The 20,358-nt window shown below is 48.0% G+C and overlaps 3 protein-coding genes across 4 annotated transcripts; all 3 read left to right on the top strand.

The window, feature by feature from the left end:
* The first annotated feature begins 65 nt into the window (after positions 1–65).
* fut9a (fucosyltransferase 9a) lies at positions 66–6,611 on the top strand. Of its 2 annotated transcripts, XM_028983561.1 has the most exons (3): positions 66–328; positions 1,653–1,783; positions 3,123–6,610. In XM_028983561.1, exons 2-3 carry the CDS (start codon positions 1,682–1,684, stop codon positions 4,203–4,205), a joined length of 1,185 nt encoding a protein of 394 aa, XP_028839394.1. In that variant the 5' UTR covers positions 66–328; positions 1,653–1,681; the 3' UTR covers positions 4,206–6,610. The 2 variants fall into 2 exon arrangements, with proteins under 2 accessions (XP_028839394.1, XP_028839402.1); XM_028983569.1 differs by lacking the exon at positions 1,653–1,783 and having other exon boundaries at positions 3,123–6,611.
* A 3,437-nt stretch (positions 6,612–10,048) lies between these two features.
* On the top strand, positions 10,049–13,651 carry fhl5 (four and a half LIM domains 5). The gene is made up of 6 exons (XM_028976054.1): positions 10,049–10,227; positions 10,307–10,466; positions 11,553–11,727; positions 12,359–12,528; positions 12,979–13,165; positions 13,250–13,651. The coding sequence occupies exons 2-6, from the start codon at positions 10,308–10,310 to the stop codon at positions 13,399–13,401; spliced, it is 843 nt and encodes a 280-aa protein (XP_028831887.1). The 5' UTR covers positions 10,049–10,227; position 10,307; the 3' UTR covers positions 13,402–13,651.
* A 204-nt stretch (positions 13,652–13,855) lies between these two features.
* LOC114792306 (transforming growth factor-beta receptor-associated protein 1) lies at positions 13,856–19,149 on the top strand. The gene is made up of 11 exons (XM_028983298.1): positions 13,856–14,738; positions 15,171–15,365; positions 15,498–15,652; positions 15,754–15,836; positions 15,912–16,256; positions 16,343–16,400; positions 17,369–17,512; positions 17,614–17,748; positions 17,845–18,001; positions 18,428–18,846; positions 18,930–19,149. The coding sequence occupies exons 1-11, from the start codon at positions 14,069–14,071 to the stop codon at positions 19,083–19,085; spliced, it is 2,517 nt and encodes an 838-aa protein (XP_028839131.1). The 5' UTR covers positions 13,856–14,068; the 3' UTR covers positions 19,086–19,149.
* The last annotated feature ends 1,209 nt before the right edge of the window (positions 19,150–20,358 follow it).

Genomic DNA, 20,358 nt, shown 5'->3' with positions numbered 1-20,358 from the left:
GGGTCTGATTGATTTCCCTGCGTGTGTGTGTGTGTGTGTGTGTGTGTGTGTGTGTGTGTGTAAATGGCAGCATCACACCACCGCGGTCCAGCCTGATTTTCCGCTATTTCGGGATGGAACGAGCGCGCCCGCGTCCGTGACGCGCCGCCGGTCCCCACGTACCGGCCACCTACGTCCCGTGCAGCCGCAGTGACGGCACGACGCGCGTCTCGTCCCACGCTCCGCGGCACCTCCACGCGTGGACGTCGGCGTTTCTCCGCGGGACGTGGGGCGTCGGGATGCTGGGCGGCCGTCGCGCCCGGGCAGCGGCCGCGACGCGGTGACCGCGGTGAGTGAAGCCGGCGGGCTCCGGTGCGACGATGGCGCGCGTTTTTATTTCATTTTATTTTATCTTACACGACGCGTGCTTCTGTCGTTGTTGTTGTAATTGCACTGTGCGTTGCTGCACGTCATTTTAAAAAAATGATATAAATGATATGTATATAAATATAGGATATAATACACGCACGAACGCGCACGTGACGTGATTTATAGGCGTTATCGTTTTTTGGGGCGCTTGTGCGGAAATCCGGCGAAATGTGACCTTCAGTGCGGCGGCGGGCGGCCGGGAGGAGCCGCTTCACCTTGCGCGCATTTCCCCCCCCCAACCCGTCCTGCGCGCCCCGAAAACGTCACATTTCATCGGACACTCTGGTCCGTTGTCGTAGACGCCGCCTGGACATGGATTCCATACAGCCATCATGTAGTAACGTTATGAGCGTGTTGTGCATGCATATATGTATGTAAATATATGTATGTATATGCACATGTATATAAATGTATTTATTTAATCCAGGGAGGGGTTGGGTCACAGGGAATGATATATTCCTTTCATATGCATGGTTTTTATATAAAAAAAAGGATCTGGGTTAAATGCACTGATAAGCTTTTTTTTTTATTCTACATTCCAGCTATTTTTATTATTATTATTATATAAATCTGTAAAAATGGCCCATGCTGCAGTAGTGGTCCCCATTCGATGGCTCTCTGCTGGCCTGGTCACCTGACATGCACAGGAGCCAGGATGCTGTTTGTATTTTTGGGACCAGATCGTGCCAGTCGGCCTTAAGATGGCAGCATTTTACACACGCTGGACAGGACACGCAGTGCGAGGCGTTTTTATTTTTGTTTTGTTTTTTTTCCTTTTTGGCCTCGGACGGCCCGGCCATGTCATGACCTGGTTGCCACGCCTTGTTCTTCTGACCTGGGAGTCGGGCGTGACGGCGCAGGGCCATTTACATTTACATCGTTCGGCAGATGCACCTCATCCAGAGCACCTTCGTTACGTTCGTCTGTAATTTTCAGACGAGAAACCCAGACCGTGCCCCTTCCCTCACAGGAGCACAAAGAAGAGAAGTAATACAAGGAAAACAATAAAAGGAAAATGTGTCACTTGAGGGTTGGCCGATGACATCAACATTATATATCTGTGGGGTTTTACGCCCTCATTCATAACCTGTCGTGTGTGAGTCCATATTTTGACAAACCTTTCAGTGTCCAGAGCGCCTTGCAGTCAGTAGTGACAGTCCCCCTGTCCTGCTCGTTACGTAAGTGCGGCTCCAACAGACTGACGTTGCTTTGTTTGCCTGTTGTTGTCCCCTTCCCTCTTGCAGTAAGGCGACCAGCGTTCGAAGATTACGAGATGAAAAAGCAATTGAACTTCATGCCGCATGTTTACGTGACCAAGTTGGGCCTCTCCGAAAAGCATTTTTTCCATCTGCCCGGGCAACAGAAAATATACCAGGTAGGGAGGGGTTTAAACCTAAATCCTGACATGTCCTCATGGTTTTAATCATCTGCAACTGGATCCAGTAAACATCTCTGTGGCCCGCATGGACGTGGTGCTCGGGGTTTTATTTCAGGCGGCGAACGTGGATCCGCCGCAGCGTTGATACGGAGGGTCTGCTGCGGTAACAGGACGTTGGCAGCAGATCTTTTACGCCCCTCATGAAAGTGGAGCACACGGTGACACGACGAAATGTGTCCTCTGCTTTTACATATACATATACAGCTTTTATCAGACGCCTACAATCAGTAGTAACAGGGACAGTCCCCCCCCCGGAGCAGCTCAGGGTTAAGTGTCTTGCTCAGGGACACGATGGTAATAAGTGGGGTTTGAACCCGGGTCTTCTGGTTGATAGGCGAGTGTGTTACCCACTAGGCCACTACCAACCACCACCCTTGGTGAGCAGCGGGCAGCCATGACAGGCGCCCGGGGAGCAGTGTGTGGGGACGCTGCTTTGCTCAGCGGCAACTTGGGATTTGAATCGGCAACCTTCTGATTACGGGGCCGCTTCCCACCACTGTCCCGTTGCCCAATCAGATCAAGATCTGGGGCATTTGTAGGACATTTCTGTACCTTAATCTCTTCAAATGTTCTTCAAGCCATTCCAGTAGTTATTGCAGTGTGTCGGGATGCATGAATCCTACTCCAATATCTACTTGCGTCATGAGACCAGGATACCTTCCTCCATTGCTCCATTGTCAAGTTCTGATGCCCACGAGGCCACTGAAGGAGCTTTTGGTGGTGGACCGGGGTCTGCAGCTACACCAGATTGCAGGCTGTCATCATTCTGTGACAGAATGCCTGGCCTTCATTCTCCACGTCCATCTATCAGCCTTGGCTGTCCATGTCCCTGTCGTTGGTTCCCCAGTGTCTCACTCCTCGGACCAGTTAGTTAAAAGCAGTGCCTCCGAGGAGTGGAATTGAGGAGATATCTGTGTGCGAGGGGACAGATTTTTGCAGGAGGGAAAACAATAAAATGTGCAAGACTGCAGGACTGCAGGAGCTTGTTCTCGATTGCTGGAGGTCCATAGGGATTCGTATTAGTAGCGTACGTGTTATCTAAGTTATCTTACAAATTAAAATGGCAATACGGCACAAACTGCGTAAATTAAATTGCCTACTGCGCCCGTAACTCTTCAAGGTTACAGGAGCAGAAACCGCGTGATAAAATTCAGTCGCAATTGTGCTATTTTGTTTCCAGAAGTTTTTATAGGTCGGAGGATGACGGAAAATGCCGAAAACCGCGTTTTTTTTAGTGATATCTAACGATATATTTTTACTTTTTTTTTTTTGCCAGAGTATGCCAGGAGCATCCATACACAGAATTCTACGCCCCCTTCTGCTCGGCACGTTTTTGCTAGGATGCTTTGTGACGTTATTTCTGATGTATTTCAAACCCTCCACAAGCTGGTTGTCCGGCCCTGTTGCATCAGAGACGTCCACGGTGCGCTTGAAGAACCTTCTGACCAACCGAAGTGAGCAGAACCAAACGTTTGTCCTGGTCTGGCTCTGGCCCTTCGGTCAGACGTACGATCTTAACGTCTGCAGCTCCCTCTTCAACATCGAGGGCTGTTACGTAACGGCCGACCGGAACCTGTACAACAAGTCCGACGCGGTCATCATCCACCACAGAGACATCTGCAGCGACTTGTCCAACCTGCCGCCCGCCTATCGCCCAGCGTTCCAGAAATGGGTCTGGATGAACCTGGAGTCGCCGTCGCATTCGTCGCAGCTGCCCGGCATCGAGAACCTCTTCAATCTAACGCTGAACTACCGCCAGGACGCTGACATCGAAGTGCCTTATGGATCTATCGTGGCCAATCAAGGGGACAAGGACTTTGCGCCGCCCGGCAAGAGCAAGCTGGTCTGCTGGATCGTGAGCAACTGGAACCCGGAGCACGTGCGCGTGAAGTACTACAACGAGCTATACAAGCACGTCGAGGTCCACGCCTTCGGCCAGGCGTTCGGCGAGTACCTGTCCGACCAGGACTACTTCCCCACCATCGGCAGCTGCAAGTTCTACCTGGCCTTCGAGAACTCCATCCACAAGGACTACATCACGGAGAAGTTCTACAACCCGCTGTTCGCCGGGACGGTGCCGGTGGTGCTCGGGCCGCCCCGGGGGAACTACCAGAACTTCATCCAGGGGGACGCCTTCATTCACGTGGACGACTTCCCGTCCCCCAAGGAGCTGGCCGAGTTCCTGCTGCTCCTGGACAAGGACCAAGAAAAGTACCTGAGGTACTTCGACTGGCGTCGACACTTTAAGGTGAAGAAGGCGTATTTCTGGGCCGAACACACCTGCCTGGCCTGCGATCACATCAGGAGGCACAACGAGTACAAGACATTCAGCAACCTTGACAAATGGTACTGGGGATAGTCCAGACCTGTTGGGGGTGTGGAGGTCGTGGTGAGAACTTTTCATTTGTACAGCGGAATGTCACCGAACACTTTCCTGGTCTTCGCGCGATGGCCCAAAGTGATGCATTTTTCTTCGTCCGGAGTCTTATTTGGGCAGCTTTGGACTTTTTACTTTACTGTACAAAATACGTTTTACTTTACTGTACGAAACTGTACAAAACACTCCAAAATGTGAATCACAAAAACACACACACACAGTATATACGTTATGAAGACGAGTCGAGAAAACAAAGATTTTATGGTTGGAAATATATTTATACCCTGTAATGTGTTTTATTTATGCATTGTATCGCGCGGGGTTCCCTCATGCCGGTGATACAAGTGCATCTATGCATTGTTTACAGAACTTTAATGGTGACTGTAGTAACGTCAACTGTAAAATATTCACGCACAGTGGTATTTTTAAACGAGAGGTCCGTATTTTTTTGTATGGATATATTTGCACAGCCGGCACACATCCCGTACCACCGTATCGGAACGCCGCAGTCGATTTTTTCAGCACTGTGTCCGTCAGTCAAGTGTGATAATGTAGCACGTAGTAGTTACGCTGATCACCAACCTCATCTGGACAGGCAATATTTTTTTTGTCCTAAAATCCATCCTGCAATGTGAAGTTCGGAATGTGAAGATCAGTGGCGGGGGGGTATTAAGAGAATCCGCGCGTTCTGATCCGAAGCCCAGGTTTCCGGACCCTTGAACCCTTAAGCACATGTTCCTCAAAGGAAACCGCGTCTCACCGCAGCACGCATTTTTCCCGTTTTATATACGTTTGAAGGATACTCCTGTGGCCCAAAGGCCATTTCCGGCTTGTGAACTGTGAACTGGATGCTAATAATAACAAGCAGCGAGGATGACGAGGGAGACTCGGTATTAAAGCTGTCATTCGTCATTTTAGCTGTAATCTAGCTGATGACAACGGCCACAGCGAAAGCTGCCCACGGATGGGCATCCGATGCGTTTCCTTTTTTTATTTCACGCCGTTCCGGTGCTTTACTACGTTGCTGCTCCTTTTAAGACCATGTCCTCCAGGTGCCATGTCGTCCCTTTCTGCCAACTGGGTCCAGTCCAATGACACTGGGTCATATAAGCTTAGACGACCTACTAGCTGGTGCAGTTAAATATAATCTGTTTTTTTTTATTTTTTTAATCTCAATAACGAAATTAATTAGTCAATTAAGACACTTTATATGGAGAATCACACAACAAAGCACACGTGAGCAGCGGCGAATGTCTCGGTCCTCCATTTGTAATTTGCCATCATCGGTGTTTACACAACCCAGTTGTGGTTTGTGGTGTAAATGGTCTTTCCAACAGCCAAAGTGTATAACATGCTTGTGTCAAAACTGAAATCTGTCATTTTCTACACGGTTTGTACTTCAGCCTCCACCTGGCGAGAGGCCGGATGAGATCTTGGTCTCTTTCATCACCAAGTCGGCTTTTTACAGCGCGTTTGGAAGTATTCTCGTCACTCGGTCAGAACTATTGACCGGAGCGTGTGTAAATAATGTGCAACTAGCCAGCAAGGAGATGAGCAGGAGCTTAAAAATAAAAATATATGTAAAAAAAAAAAAAAGTTTCTTTCAAACCTGTAGTGGGTTTGGCACTGTGAAAAAATGAATTTGCTGAATACGGATGAATAAAGCTGGCGCTGTGAAGCAGGATGACACAGAAGATGACAGCCTTGTGCTGGGAGACAAAGGCCGCTGTGTGGCGGAGAAAAGACTTTTCCTCACGAGGCACTTTCACGTACAAGAGCGCGGAGGGAGAGTGGGGTTTTTTCCCTTCTTTTTTTTTTTTTGGTCGGGATTAGTCCTAATCCTATTGACTATCAGATTGCCTGAGCCTCCGTTGGCCTCTGCGGAGATATAGCACTTTTGTTCATCCCGAGAAGAAAAAAACAAAAAACTGTGTGATCATGGGAGTATTCCCACGGTGACGCCTGTTGTAATTCACTGTACAAAAAAAGAGCTTCATGCTGTATGTGAAAACATGAAAAATGACGGTTCCTTGTTGTTTTCTCTTTCTGCTGTGCACAGACGTTCTCCGGTTCTCAGTTCCCTTTAAGCCCCGGTGTTTGGGTGAGTTCTGAGTGTGTCAGTAGTACGTGCCTCTGATTCAGCCTTTCGCTGGCTCGAACGTGTAGGCTGGTTATTAACAAAAAAAATTCAAGTGAGATGTGGTCTCTATGCATTGCAACTTAATGGATTTTCAAAGTGAACAATGTTTTTCTTTCTGTCTCTCTCTCTCTCTCTCTCTCTCTCTCTCTTTTCCTCCCTGCTGGAGGATGTTTCTGCCAAAACACTGTAATTTGCCAAATGTTTTCTCGTAGTTGTTTGTTAGTGTCAAAAATAAATGATTAATTAAACGGGCATTCATGGGTGGGGTGCATTCATTTCCCACTGGCATAGATAATAGAGCTTCATCCTACAATATGCTGTCGTTCAGTTATAGTTCACGCCACTCAGAAGCAGATCATCGAAATATTGTGTTAGCAGGAGTGCTGCTTGGGTGTAAAGTATAGTTGTTTTTGATGGCCTGTCTTAATTTTAGTTTTAGTCTACTAGTCTACTATATATATATATATGTGTGTGTGTGTGTGTATATATATTTTTTTGTCTTTATTTTGTATTTATTAGTCTTAGTCACATCCAGACTCCTTATGGTCTAGTCAAGTTTCAGGCGACTGAAGGTCTGTACATTTTAGTCAGAACCACCCAGAATTATCCAGCTATTTTAGTCTAGTTTTAGTCAATGACAACTGATGACATTTAAGTCAAGTTTTTGGTACATGAAAATTGTATTTTATTTTACTTTTTTTACTAATGCAGATAACCCAATCAGTATATTGTACAAGAACCAAGACAAAAAATATATATATTTTAAACAAACCCGAAAACAACAGTTTAGGGATTCAAATAATGCAAAAGAATATTAATCCATATATTTAAAAAGCCTTTTTCAAAGCCTTTTAAAATATATTCACCTCTTGAGTGCCTCAGACTTGTTTTTTTGGGATTTTAATACATTTTATTACCATGACATTATTTGCATCATCAAAAGTGACATAATAAAATTGTTTAAACATTATATTTAAATGATATAATTCTCAGTGATCAATATAAAAAAAGATGTTGATCAGCCAGCATTTAAATTAAATTTGTTAGCTGTCTTTTGGTGACCACAAGGGGGCGATACAAAATCTACAAGACCAATTTACTTTGATCACATGACGTCTCGTTTGCATTGTGATAGCCAAGCCGTTGAAACTCAGATCATTAAGGGCTTTAGATGTAGATAGTTAACGGTTATTTGTGTAGTCGTTGCAGATAATGATCCCAACTGTTGCCTCTGTTTACAGCCCATGCTGTTTGTGCAACTTAAGACAGCAAGCATTTGTCCAGAAAGGCTTTTAAGCCTTTGCACTTTTTAATTTTGCCTCGCTGACCAAGTAAACCCAACACGCACCCAGAGGCACATCTATTAAACTGCAGCGGGCAGCAAGGCCGCCGAAAATAGCAAGTCTGCTGCGGCGTGGCGTGACGGATGAGGCCGGTGGGACAGAGTTGTGATGTTAACAACCAAAATCCTCCAGCTGTTGCTGCTCTCTTCATTCCCCGTGGATACTCGAGCATTCTAGGAGATCCTTTTAACCTTAATCAAGTGCCAAAATCTGGTGGCTGTTTCATGTAGAGCATGATGCTGCTACGTTCCACTGGTTTCACTTCTTCCTTATAAAACATCAGGCGAAAAGATGCAAATTCTAAAGATTTGAACAAGTGTCCATCATATAGGAAGGTTTTTATTCATTTGCAGTGACCTTTGGCTTTTCCCGTCACCTCAAACGTTGGCAGTAAACATCCCAGGCCAGATGCCACAAGGGGTCCAGCATCCAGGCCTGTGCAGTTCTCTTGGTTTCACGCCACGCATGAGCCACCCCAGTTGTCGGGAAAACGGTGAACTCATCTGACCACATCTACTCCCCCCCTCATCATGGACCAGTTTTTGCGCCACTGAACTCTCAGATGTGCATTCGTCTCTGTAATGAGGGGTTTGTGCGCCGGGGCCCAAGTATAATATCCCTCCTTCTGCAGTCGCCGAGCATCGCAGTCACCGAATGTGCACTTGTGACCACAATTACAGATCTAAATGTAGATGCCACTTTATTCACCGTCCCCGAGAACTCTCGCCACTTCGCACTTTGCGGCTGGAACTCGGCTGTCATCTGTGCCCCTGTAATAAACCCTTATATCCCATATAATAACCCCACTTACATCCTTTCTTCTTGTCGTCTGGATCCACTGTTAAGAAAAACTAAAAAGGTTTTGCCCTGAAAACGAGCATCCGGTTCGCACTTTAAATCAGGGCCCATGGACGATGACCTCCGATGAACTACGATTATAAAGGGAGTTGGGGGGGGGGGCAGATTCATTTCGCCGGCTTTATGTTCGCACTCATTCCCATGGTAACATTAAGAGGGGAGCGATTTTGGAGGAACTGTGCAGTGTTGCGAGATCATAGAGTCGGCCCTCTTGTCGCCTGCGCTCTGGGGACTATCCTGTTGCAGATCCGCAATTTACTGAGAGCCCGACCCCTTGGCGGTGCTGGGGAAAGGTTACCACCTGGCACCGAGGAACCGTGTTCCGCGCCACCCGATCTCCGGCCGACAGTCCCAATTATCCTGTCCTCGCGATTCCAGGCAGCTGTCAGGCCAGTGGAGGGATGCTTTGTAACTCGATGGGATGTGGTGGCAGTCTTCCCATCTTCCTTCCATCAGCACCCAAAGCAGGACCTCCTTTCCTGACTCGTTGTCGGAAGAACAACTCACACCTTTTCGGCGAAGGTTAATGCGTTTCCACAGGAGCTCACGACACGGATTGCAGATTCATAACATACTGGGCAGCGCCTAGCAACCATGAAGGTGCTAATGTCGAGCAGTTAAAAGCGGAACGGGCTCCATTGTGTTTGTGACACGTATAGTAGGTCGTGTTGACCCCGTGTTTGAAGCATTAATATGCAAAGGCAGACGTGGCCATTCACCTACAAGCCTCGCGCGTCGCCATGGGAACCAAGGGTAGTGCAGGATCGCAACTGCAAGATCTCCCGCAGCCGCATCTCCAATAAGAGCCGGTGTTTTTTTAAAGCCCATATGCTTCCTTCATGAGCAAAAAAAAAAAATTGGTGTAATTTGTGAAATTCTGTTCTCATTGGCTTGAAATATCAAAAAAAAAAAGGAATATGAAGAGACATAACAGGTAACTAACAGCAGCAACTGGCCATTAAGTGCAAAATCATTGTAATTGTGCAGTTATATGTGTGAATATGTGATTTAACCGTCAAAAAGTAATTATGGCAGCAAAAAGATGTTCTGCTCCTGTCTACTTTAACCTTGCCGTCGACCTTCCTGCGTGTATCTTACGGATTAAGCCGTCAGAGTTCTGGTCTTCCCATGCTAAATTTGGCGCAGGATCAGTGCCTGGAAAACGATACAAGCATTATTTGGTGAAACAGCTCTGTTGGGCTCCAGTTTAACAGATGCTCTGGACAATTCATGCGGTCAGAAAAGGCACAGATTTCTCGGGTCCATGGAAAGCTGTCCACGCTGGGTTCACCCCCGCAGGCCCAGCAGATCTAAGCCTGTTGTGATTGGTGGACAGATGGACGGATTTTTGGACATGGACGTTGCTCAAAACAGAATGGAACGGAGGTGACTATATATATATATATATTATATATATAATTTTTTCCCCCCTTGCTGCTTCATCTCAGCATATTAACCGTGTCCAGTGCGCAAAGCGAACTCCCATAAAAGGTCCAGATATGCGCAGCCTGGTGATGCTCCTGGGGGATTTTCGGCTAATGGGAGGGCAGGTATTTATAGACCATCTTTTGAACGAGCATCCCCCTTAATCTCCACTCGTCCCGGTGCCAGCTCCACAAACGCGGACCCCCAAAAAACCTTTGCACGGAGTCCGTTGGTGCAGGTACTGTACTCCTTATCCTGGCATTTAGAACAGGGACCGCGGCATAGTGCTTTTTCAAATCTGGCCCACTGACCCGCAGGATGCCTGACGAGCGCTTCGACTGCCACTACTGCAAGGACACCCTGCTGGGGAAGAAGTACATCCTAAAAGAGGACACCCAGTACTGCACCAAATGCTACGAGAACTTGTTCGCCAACTGCTGTGAAGAATGCTCCACGCCAATTGGCTGCAACTGCAAGGTGGGAGAGAGAAAAGGAACAATAGAACGTCCGTGCAAATTAGTAAATGCCGATTGGTTTTCTAATTTGTGCAAATAAGTAGATGTTATGGTTACGTTCAGCTAAACCCTGCAAAGAAACAGAGCCGTGGAAGATGTGTTGCTCCACCTCCACCTTGATGTGTTGCATGTCTGTCAAAAACTGGCAGCCAGATGGATGGTCATAGGCCAGGGAAGGACCTGTTCATGCTTTAGAAAGGATCCATGTCAAGGGGCAGATCCAGCGTAGTTTCACTTTTGCACTAAAACATTATCACCCTGTTTTACCCAAATAATGTTCCAGCCTGGACAACTTGTTCTTTTGGATTTTGAAATAGTCACAAAAGCAGAATAGGAAGGAAACCGCCTGAGAACAGGTGATTAAGATGTAGTGCGTCCTTCACAGCAGTTTGCGCTACAGAATAAGGGAACGTCTGCGAACTACTGCAGCCTGTGTGAAATGTTTACAGACTGGGACACTCACCTGATCATCTTTGAAAGTGAAGTGAGCGTCATCGTGAGACACTGCAGCACAGCACATGGTGACACAACGGAATGTGTCCCCTGCTTTTAACCATCACCCTTGGTGAGCAGTGGGCAGCCGAGACAGACTCCTGGGGAGCAGTGTGTGGGGACGATGCTTTGTACAAGGGGACCTCAGTGGCACCTTGGTGGTTCAGGATTCGAACCGGCAACCTTCTGATTACGGGGCCACTTCCTTACCTGCTAGGCCACAACTGCCCCCCTTTGAGGCAGATTTTTCTGCAAAAATTCAGGAATTGTTTGTTTTACATTTACATTTACGGCATTTATCAGACGCCCTTATCCAGAGCGACATACAATCAGTAGTTACAGGGAGAGTCCCCCCCCCCCCGAAGACACTCAGGGTTAAGTGTCCTACTCAGGGACACAATGGTAGTAAATGGCCGCCAGGCCCTTTTTCGCCCAGGTCACCCGAGTTCCCCGCATACAGTTATAAATAGTCGTTCTGCTTGACAATTCGTGAATTACGGCAAGTGGTCCACGTCTGTACTTACGGTGTGTTTCTGACCCTACATGCCCGTGGCAGGACCTGTCTTATAAGGACCGGCATTGGCATGAGCAGTGCTTTAAATGCAGCAGGTGCAGCCGCTCCTTGGTAGAGAAACCCTTCGCTGCCAAAGACGACCTGCTGCTGTGCACCGAGTGCTACTCAAACGAGTACTCTTCAAAATGCAACACGTGCAAGAAAACCATCATGCCAGGTAAGGGCAGCGGGCGGAGAAATTACACATGGCATGCAGCCTAACATGTAAATAAATAAATATATACAGTACAGGCCAAAAGTTTGGACACACCTTCTCATTCAATGTGTTTTTTTTATTTTCATGACCATTTACGTTGGTAGATTCTCACTGAAGGCATCAAAACTATGAATGAACACATGTGGAGTTCTGTACTTAACAAAAAAGGTGAAATAATTGAAAACATGTTTTATATTCTAGTTTCTTTGCTCTGATTACTGCTTTGCACACTCTTGGCATTCTCTCGATGATCTTTGAAGAGGTCGTCACCTGAAATGGTTCTCCAACAGTCTTGAAGGAGTTCCCAGAGGTGTTTAGCACTTGTTAGGGTCCAGCTCACCCCAAACCATCTGGATTGGGTTCAGGTCCGGTGACTGTGGAGGCCAGGTCTCCACTTTTTGTTAAGTACATAACTCCACACGTGTTCATTCATAGTTTTGATGCCTTCAGTGAAAATCTACCAACGTAAATGGTCGTAAAAACAAAGAAAACACACTGAATGAGAAGGTGTGTCCAAACCTTTGGCCTGGACTGCATAAATATACTTATTATTTATTTATTGTCTGTTGCTCCACTCGCACTCATCTGCAAGGCTCCCGGAAAATGGAGTACAAGGGGAACAGCTGGCATGAGACCTGCTTTCTGTGCCACCGCTGCCAGCAGCCAATAGGAACAAAGTCCTTCATCCCCAAAGATAGCGGCTACTTCTGCGTTCCCTGCTTTGAGAAGCAGTTTGCCTACCAGTGCTGTACTTGTAAAAAAGTAAGTCCCAATCACACTAATGATTAGAGCTGTAACGGGGCCTAAAGGGTTAGGCCCGACCAAGCCCGTGTCCGACAGAGTCCGGACCAACCAGGCTTTTTAAAAGACCAGCTTTCTTTATGTGCGCATAAGATGGAAAGAAACGTGCGGAGAAAAGAGCAGGTTTAAAACGTTCGTTTCACCTCCTCAGCATCCATTTTCACATCTCTCTCTAATTAAAATGCATCACCTGATGACAGTGGTTGAGTGTTGGAAATCAAATTAACGTTTCATTTAATAAAACAATTGTACAATATGCAAAACACTTGTACCAACCGCCGCGGCGAATCGTATGAAAAGGATAGGTACTATAGTTCGGACGTTGGTGTTTGCTGACCGATCGTTTACAGCTGTACTAATGATGCACAAAAAAAAAAACGTTCCGCAGCTAATCGCAACCCTTCACCGCAGGCTATTACCACGGGCGGGGTTACCTACCAGGACAAACCGTGGCACCGCGAGTGCTTTGTTTGCATCGGGTGCAAGAAGCAGCTGGCGGCACAGCGCTTCACTTCCAGGGAGAACTACCCGTACTGCCTGGACTGCTTCGGCGACCTCTACGCCAAAAAGTGTGTGGCCTGTACCAAGCCCATAAGCAGTAAGTCCGGTGACCCCGCGCGTCCGCGGTCTGTAGCCTAGACGGGGCGTAACGAGCTCGGCGTCTGCGGCGTGTCTCCCGCAGGCCTGTCTGGGGCGAAGTACGTCTCGTTCGAGGAGCGCCAGTGGCACAGCGAGTGCTTCGCCTGCGTGCGCTGCTCCGTGTCCCTGGTGGGCCGCGGCTTCCTCGCCCAGCGCGACGACGTCCTCTGCACCGACTGCGGCCGGGAGAAGTGAGCCCACCCAGCGGGACGGCCAGGCGCACCGAGGGGCTCGCCGCGTGTGTTTTTCCCACCGCAGTCTGGAAAACGGCGGGCCTGAATAGCTGGAGGTGTCTCCTTGTTTTTAGAGAAACACACCATCTATATTTACCCCCGCAAGGCTAAAACATGGCTGTTTGAAAGTGTGCTGTTTCACTGCTTCGGACATGTAGACAGATGGAAGGGACGATTCTGAACGTCCCACTCTTTGTTGCGGCTTTGTTCTGTGTAACTGATGCAATGAATAAAAAGAAAAACAAGGACTTTATGTAAAATGTCCCCAGCAGAAGTTATTATTAAAAAAAAATGCAAATTTGTCTCTGTGTGTGTGTGTGTGTGAAAACAAAGTCCACACTTCTCTGGTTAATGAGTGCACGCCGCCCCGCCGCATTGTGCAACTGGCCGCATGTAACCGTAAAACGTGGTGTGGAGAACTGCGCCGGGGAAGCGCTGACTCAAGCTTCCTCTCAGGATGAGGGTCACATGGCAAGGTCGAACTGCGCCGAGTGAAAAAACGGCACAAACGGAGCGCTAAAGGAGAGGTGAGGAGGGCTCGAGTGCGGGAGACAGACCGTTACCGTCTGGCCTGTTTTATTCGGTCCGTTTCGTTTCAAAACGAACATTTGGTTGTTCAGTAACAAGTTATGAGTTGCCAGGCTTTCAGCTCAGTTGTGGTGTTTGAAAAGCCCGGCGCGGCAAAAGGAGCCGACAAAGTCGCCATTCAGTGCCTGGAGTGGTGCTGCAAGAACTTCTACGTCGGCTGGAAGGATGGCGTGGTCCAGCGCCTTGCCCCGCCCAGTAAGCGCGGTGGAAACGGTGAGGCTCCGCGGATCGTGGAGGCCAACAGGCGTCAGATGGGAAAGAGCGGGCCCGTAGCGCGGCTGAAGGCCGTTCCGCTCCTCAACCACCTGCTGGTGCTGTGGGACAGCTCCCTCACCGTCCTCAACATGTTCTCGTTGGAGCGCGTGTCTGCCCTGAGGCGGGTGGAGAACGTGTCCCTCTTCGAGGTGGGCGACGCCCGCGACGCGTCCGTCGAGGTTTTCACGGCCTCCGCCAGGAGAAGGGCGGTGAGCGTCTGCCGGCTGAGCGTGGGGACGTGGGAGTGCGTGACCCGGCTGTCCCTGCAGCAGGACCCCGTGGCGCTGGCCGTCACAGAGGCGTGTCTCTGCGTGGCCACGGTGGACAGATACGTCCTGCACCAGTACGAGAGCGGGGACGCTCTCTGTCTCTTCCAACACAACCTGAGCAAACAGAGAATTATTGCCAAAAAGGCAGGGCGAGGAGAGTTCCTCCTGAACGGACCCGGTTCCCTGGGTAAGCAGCACACACCCGCCGGCCACTATATTAGGCACACCTACCGTGTAGAAAACCCACAAACCCCACTTACTACCATTGTGTCCTTAAACAAGACACCTAACCCCGAGTGTCTACAGGGGGACTGATTGGATAAATGCCGTAAATGTTGAATGTATAAATTTACATTTACGGCATTTACCAGACGCCTTTATCCAGAGCGACTTACAATCAGTAGTTCAAGGGACAGTCCCCCCCTGGAGACACTCAGGGTTAAGTGTCTTTCTCAGGGACACAATGGTAGTAAGTGGGGTTTGAACCTGGGTCTTCTGGTTCGTAGGCGAGTGTGTTACCCACTAGGCTACTACCGCCCCATGTAAAATGTATAAATTATACAGTGAAGCATCTAGAAGGTATTTCAGTGTATGAAAGGAACTCTTGCTTTTGCCACAGGCATGTTTGTGACGAACGACGGGACGTCACGGCGTCCGCCGGTGCAGTGGCCAGAGGGGGTTCTGGACGCAGCTGTGCATTTCCCTTACGTCCTGACCCTGCAGAGCCAGGCCGTCCACGTCTACAGCATGGTGGACCAGAAGCTGAAGCAGGTCATCAGTGTGAGCAGAGCTGCGGAGCTGCTGTCCACCCCAGGTTACAACTGGATTCATAAGCAACCCGCTACTGCATTTGTTGGATTTGTTGGATCTTATGCTCTCATTTAGTGTTTGACGCCACTGGTACAACTCCTGCTGGACGTCTTTTACATTTGTGTCCGTATTTCAGACCACGTCTTCATAGTAACAGAAAAAGAAATCCACCGCTTGTCCCCTCGTCCCCTTGAGGATCAGATCCGTGCCCTTGCCCAGCGTGAGAGAACAGACGAGGCCTTGCTGCTGCTCGATGGAGTCCAGGCTCTTTTACCAGAAGACCTTTATAACGTACAGAAATCACAATCCCGGGTTAAATCTCAATGCATTTTGATATCAGGTCGTGAATGTGAATGTAAGTGAATGTTAATCAACAGCCTGGTGATTTGCAGGATTTGCACAAGAACATCACCTCCATGTCTGGAATGCAACACTTTTACCTGGAGAGGTTTTACGAGGCCAAACGGCTGTTCATGTGAGCGCTCTCCAAATTTGAATGTCTGCCGTTTGTTCGGACTCACACAGACCAATCAAGATCCCCGTTTCACAGAGAAGCCGACCTGGACCCGAGGGAACTCCTGAGCCTGTACCCCGAGGCGTCCATCATCAGTGGCCACTTTACATCTGAACTCCCTGCTGTCAGCACCTGCAGGGATTTCCAGAAGCTCCGCGAGGAAGATGACGCTGCATACAGGCGGTACCTGAGCTTCTTGGGGGATTTCCTGTGGACGGTTCGAGGGACGGATCAGACCTCCGGCCTGGAGCGGGACGTCGACTCTGCGCTCCTGCGGATCTACCTGCAGCTGGAGGAGAGCGACCAGTTGATTCGATTCGTGTCATCGCCCAACCACTGCCGGCTTGAGCAGTGTGCTGAACATCTGAAACAGCACGGGAGGTATGGGAGGCAACGATGACGGCCCTTTAACTCGAAAAAGATCCCGTCTTAGTGAGTTTCTCCCAAACCGTCTTCTTCTGCTGCAGCTTTTTTGCTCTTGGACTGCTGTATCAGAGCCACGGTCAGCAATCCAACGCAATTCAGGTACAGTATACGGTATACTGCCCACACACTGCTCCCCGGGCACCTGTCATGGCTGCCCACTGCTCACCAAAGGTGACGGTTAAAAGCAGAGGACACATTTCGTTGTGTCACCGTGTGCTGTGCTGTGAATCACAATGACAATCACTTCACTCCCACTTGAATTCAAATGCATAATATGACAATAAACACCCAGAATCTTATGAAATTCAAGTTTTATTTGTCACGTTCACAGTCATACACGGCATGATATGCAGTGAAATGCTTGTGCGACTGCTATAGACCTCAATATTTCAAATATTGCAAGTGAAACAAATATTCAAATATTGCATACATAAACAAATATTACAAATGTATGTTTTTAAACATAAAATATGTGTAACAAGTAGGGTGAAGGTGTGCAAATGTGCAAATGTGTAAAGTGAAGTTTTGCAAACGTCTGGGGGGATAGAGTCCAGAAGTTATTGAAAGTGTTTGACAGTTTTGAAAGTATCTATTTATTTATGCAGTTATTTCCATATGAATATGCAGAAAAATACTGAATATGCAGAAAAATAATAAACAACAATAAGATGCTAAAACCATAGCCCATACTGTTTAGTCTCAGGCTTCTTAGGTAAAATTTCTCATAATCTCATAATTAGAATTCATCTCATTCTGTCTGTGTGAATAATGGCCTGAAATAATGAACTTGTAGCAAAAATTGCGAACGATTAGGACCAAAAAGGACGTCCGATTCCAGGCCTCTCCACAGCAGCCCCTGACCTCTCTGTGATTACATTTCTATACTCTCTCCCAGCAAGAATGGTGTTGCCATGTCCTGAGATTACTCAGAGATTAGAGTTTTAGCTTCATAGAAGCAGAAGCATAGAGGCATGGAATGGATGACAGGATCCAGGTCTTAGGAAGGTTGGGCATTTATGTTGATATAATATAAGGAACGAGTTCATACTGTAGCTTTGTTTTGGCAGACTTGGATTGATATTGTGGAAGATGAGTACGACAACGGCTCAAGCTCAGACGTGTACCAGCACATTCTGAATTGTCTTGCCCGACTAGAGGACAGAGACACCTTCTGGACGTTCGCAGGCTGGGCATTACAGAGGAACCAGGAGGTATTTGCCTAGCTGTAGAGGGCAGACTTGCGCAGTGCCACAAGATGGTCTTCAGTAGACTACAGTGCTGCAGAACCCTGATTATTCCTTTTTCTGCAAAGGCCGGGGTTCAAATCTTCACACAGAAGGATAAAGAGGGATTTAAAATCCCGGGAGAAATCGTTGGATTTTTGGCCAAGTACCCTCTGGCACTGATGTTGTACCTGGAGTTTCTGGTCGGGGACATGAGCAGCACGGTGGGTTCCGGCCTTTCCCGCCTTTAATGAATAGACCTCATCCCTTTTTAATGACGAGCCACGGTGTCTCCGACTAATGAAATAATCCCCTCTCAGGAGGAGAAGCATCATACCCTCCTAGCCGCCACATATGTGACTGCAGTGCTCCAGACGGCCCCCGGAGAGGCCGGTGGATCAGCGGGAAAACAGATCAGATGGAGACTGCAGGAGCTGCTGTGGCGGTCACCATACTACAACGTTCATGCTGTGCACGGTCAGCCAGACTTCTTTCAAAAAACCGATAAAATCGCTCACTTCTTTAGCCGGCACTCTTCACTGAGCGCTGGCACAATCCCCCTAGAGCAATATAACGCTAATGGACTGTCTGATACTCCAGCAGTCGCTTTTCATCGAGGGATCAATGAAAGTCAATAAATGTCACAGTCACAGTCACTAATGTGACTGTTTGAGGGTGTGGATACTGTGACTGAACAGCAACATGCCAAGCAGTGTTTTTATAAAAAAAAAAATAAAAAAATAAAAAAATAAAAAAAAAAAAAAATATATATATATATATATATATATACACACACACACACACACACACACACACACTCCATATATATAAAATACGTAAAATGCACTTAAATTTGGCTCCTTGTTACTATTTTATTAAATAAGTTAATTTAATGCATTGCAGAGAAGGTTATGCATACAGATTTGCAGAAGGAGAAGGCCATCCTGCTGGGGAAACTGGGAAGACACGGGGAGGCCTTGCAAATTTTGGTCCATGAGGAGAAGGACGGACAGGCAGCTGAAGAGTACTGCCGCAGGACCTCTGCTGGGCAGAAGCGGAAGTGCCGGCAGGCCATTTTTCACACGCTGCTGCAGATCCACCTGGACTCGGGTGCGGTCGGGGCCGCGGCGGACCTGCTGGAGCGCAGCGGGCCGTGCTTCGATGCGGCCGGCGTGCTGCGGCTGCTGCCCGCCTCCTGGTCGCTGCAGCTGGTCTCGCGCTTCCTGCGCGCCGCACTGCGAGGGGCGCTGCATGACAGGAGGATGCGAGAGGTGGAGGTTGGTCTGGCCAGCCTGGAGCACCTCAGATACAGGTCCACGTGGGTCAGTGGCTAGGATGACCTTTTGACCCCATGGGGCATCGGACCTGTTGCCTTTTTCTGGCTGATTTTTTTTTCCTCCCCCAGATGAAGACTGCGGCCAGGATGATTAAGGTGGGCCGAGGGGAGGTGTGCCAGGTCTGCCAGCACCTACTCAGGAGTTCAGAGTTTGCTTGCACTACTGATGGCCAGCTCACCCACACGGGCTGCACACAAAGTCTTCAAGACTCCAGCCAGATGTGAAATGTTATCCTTTTTATCAAGGAAACTGCCTTATATCAGTCAATAAAAACATATTCGCCTTAAATGAAAGGTGTCCTCAAAATGTGTCCTCTGCTCTTAAAGCCATGAAAGACAGCCGGGGAACCGTACGTGGGATACCTTGATCAAGGGGACCTCAATGGAGATTTGAACCCACAACCTTCTGATTACAGGTCCTTATCTGCTAAGCAACCACTGCCACAAAAGGAGTTTGTTTCTGCCCCGTATCTTATATCTGTGTCAACCAGTGAGAAAAATATAGTTTTTTTTTAGCAGTGGGGGGAGCAGGCGGTCAGAATCAGGTCAACTCTAGATCTCCATATATCGATGTAACATATCCCCGTACATATTCACAATTGACCATTTCATAAGACAAAGCACATGACTCAAATCATACAAAGACCACTAATACATTAGCAAAATAAACACAGAAGACAAACACTTACCCCCCTACATCAAGCCCCCTTTTCCCGTGTCCCAAGCTGGCCTATAAAGGCACCGTTCTCCCGGACCAGGGAAAACCGCGGTGAAAACATGGCAGATGTGGATGCGTAGTTGTGTGGAACATTAAATGGACACTGAAGCCGAAGCAGCGGGCGCCTCACTGTTCGCTAGGATGGTTAACAATAAGTGAATAAACGAACCAACCTGGTGACCTATGGTGTGTTGTGTTTGTTTGAGAATGCTAAGCTATTGGCGGCACCGCGGGATGTGTAGACAGTACAAGTGATGTGCCGTCGGCACCCGTGCAGGAAACAGAAGTAAGCAGACGTGCAGGATGACGTAAGCCCCATAAAACATCGACAACGTGCACCATGCAGTTAAATAAAAAGTGCACCACACTTTCTACAGACGGACTGAGGGATGGAAAGCCGGTTCCTATCCTTCAAAAAAATAAAAAAAACACCTGGAACAAGACGGCAAAACAAGACATAGATGAGATTCCTGTGTGCGCTGTTTGTTTTGGTGCTAAATGTAATAGGACGCTTTCAGAGGTCTGCCTCAAACTGTTCTCTGGAAAGGCATCGCTGTTATTGTGATGTGCAGTAATGGTATTCATTATTGCTCGCGTGTTTTCATGCAATATTTACAGTGCGGGAAGTGCCCAGAAATTCTGACAAACAAAAAAAAAATACTGTAGAAAAGCAAAACAAAAACCGGCCATCATAGGCATCTATATATACATATGTGCAAAAGATCCAGATTCACAGCAAGCTGTTGCACTAATGTTCCTCAATCCCTCAACCCACACGAA

Source organism: Denticeps clupeoides, chromosome 1 (genome assembly GCF_900700375.1).
Source record: "Denticeps clupeoides chromosome 1, fDenClu1.1, whole genome shotgun sequence".
NCBI classification, from domain to species: Eukaryota; Metazoa; Chordata; class Actinopteri; order Clupeiformes; family Denticipitidae; genus Denticeps; species Denticeps clupeoides.
This window is presented reverse-complemented; position numbering and strand designations above follow the sequence as displayed.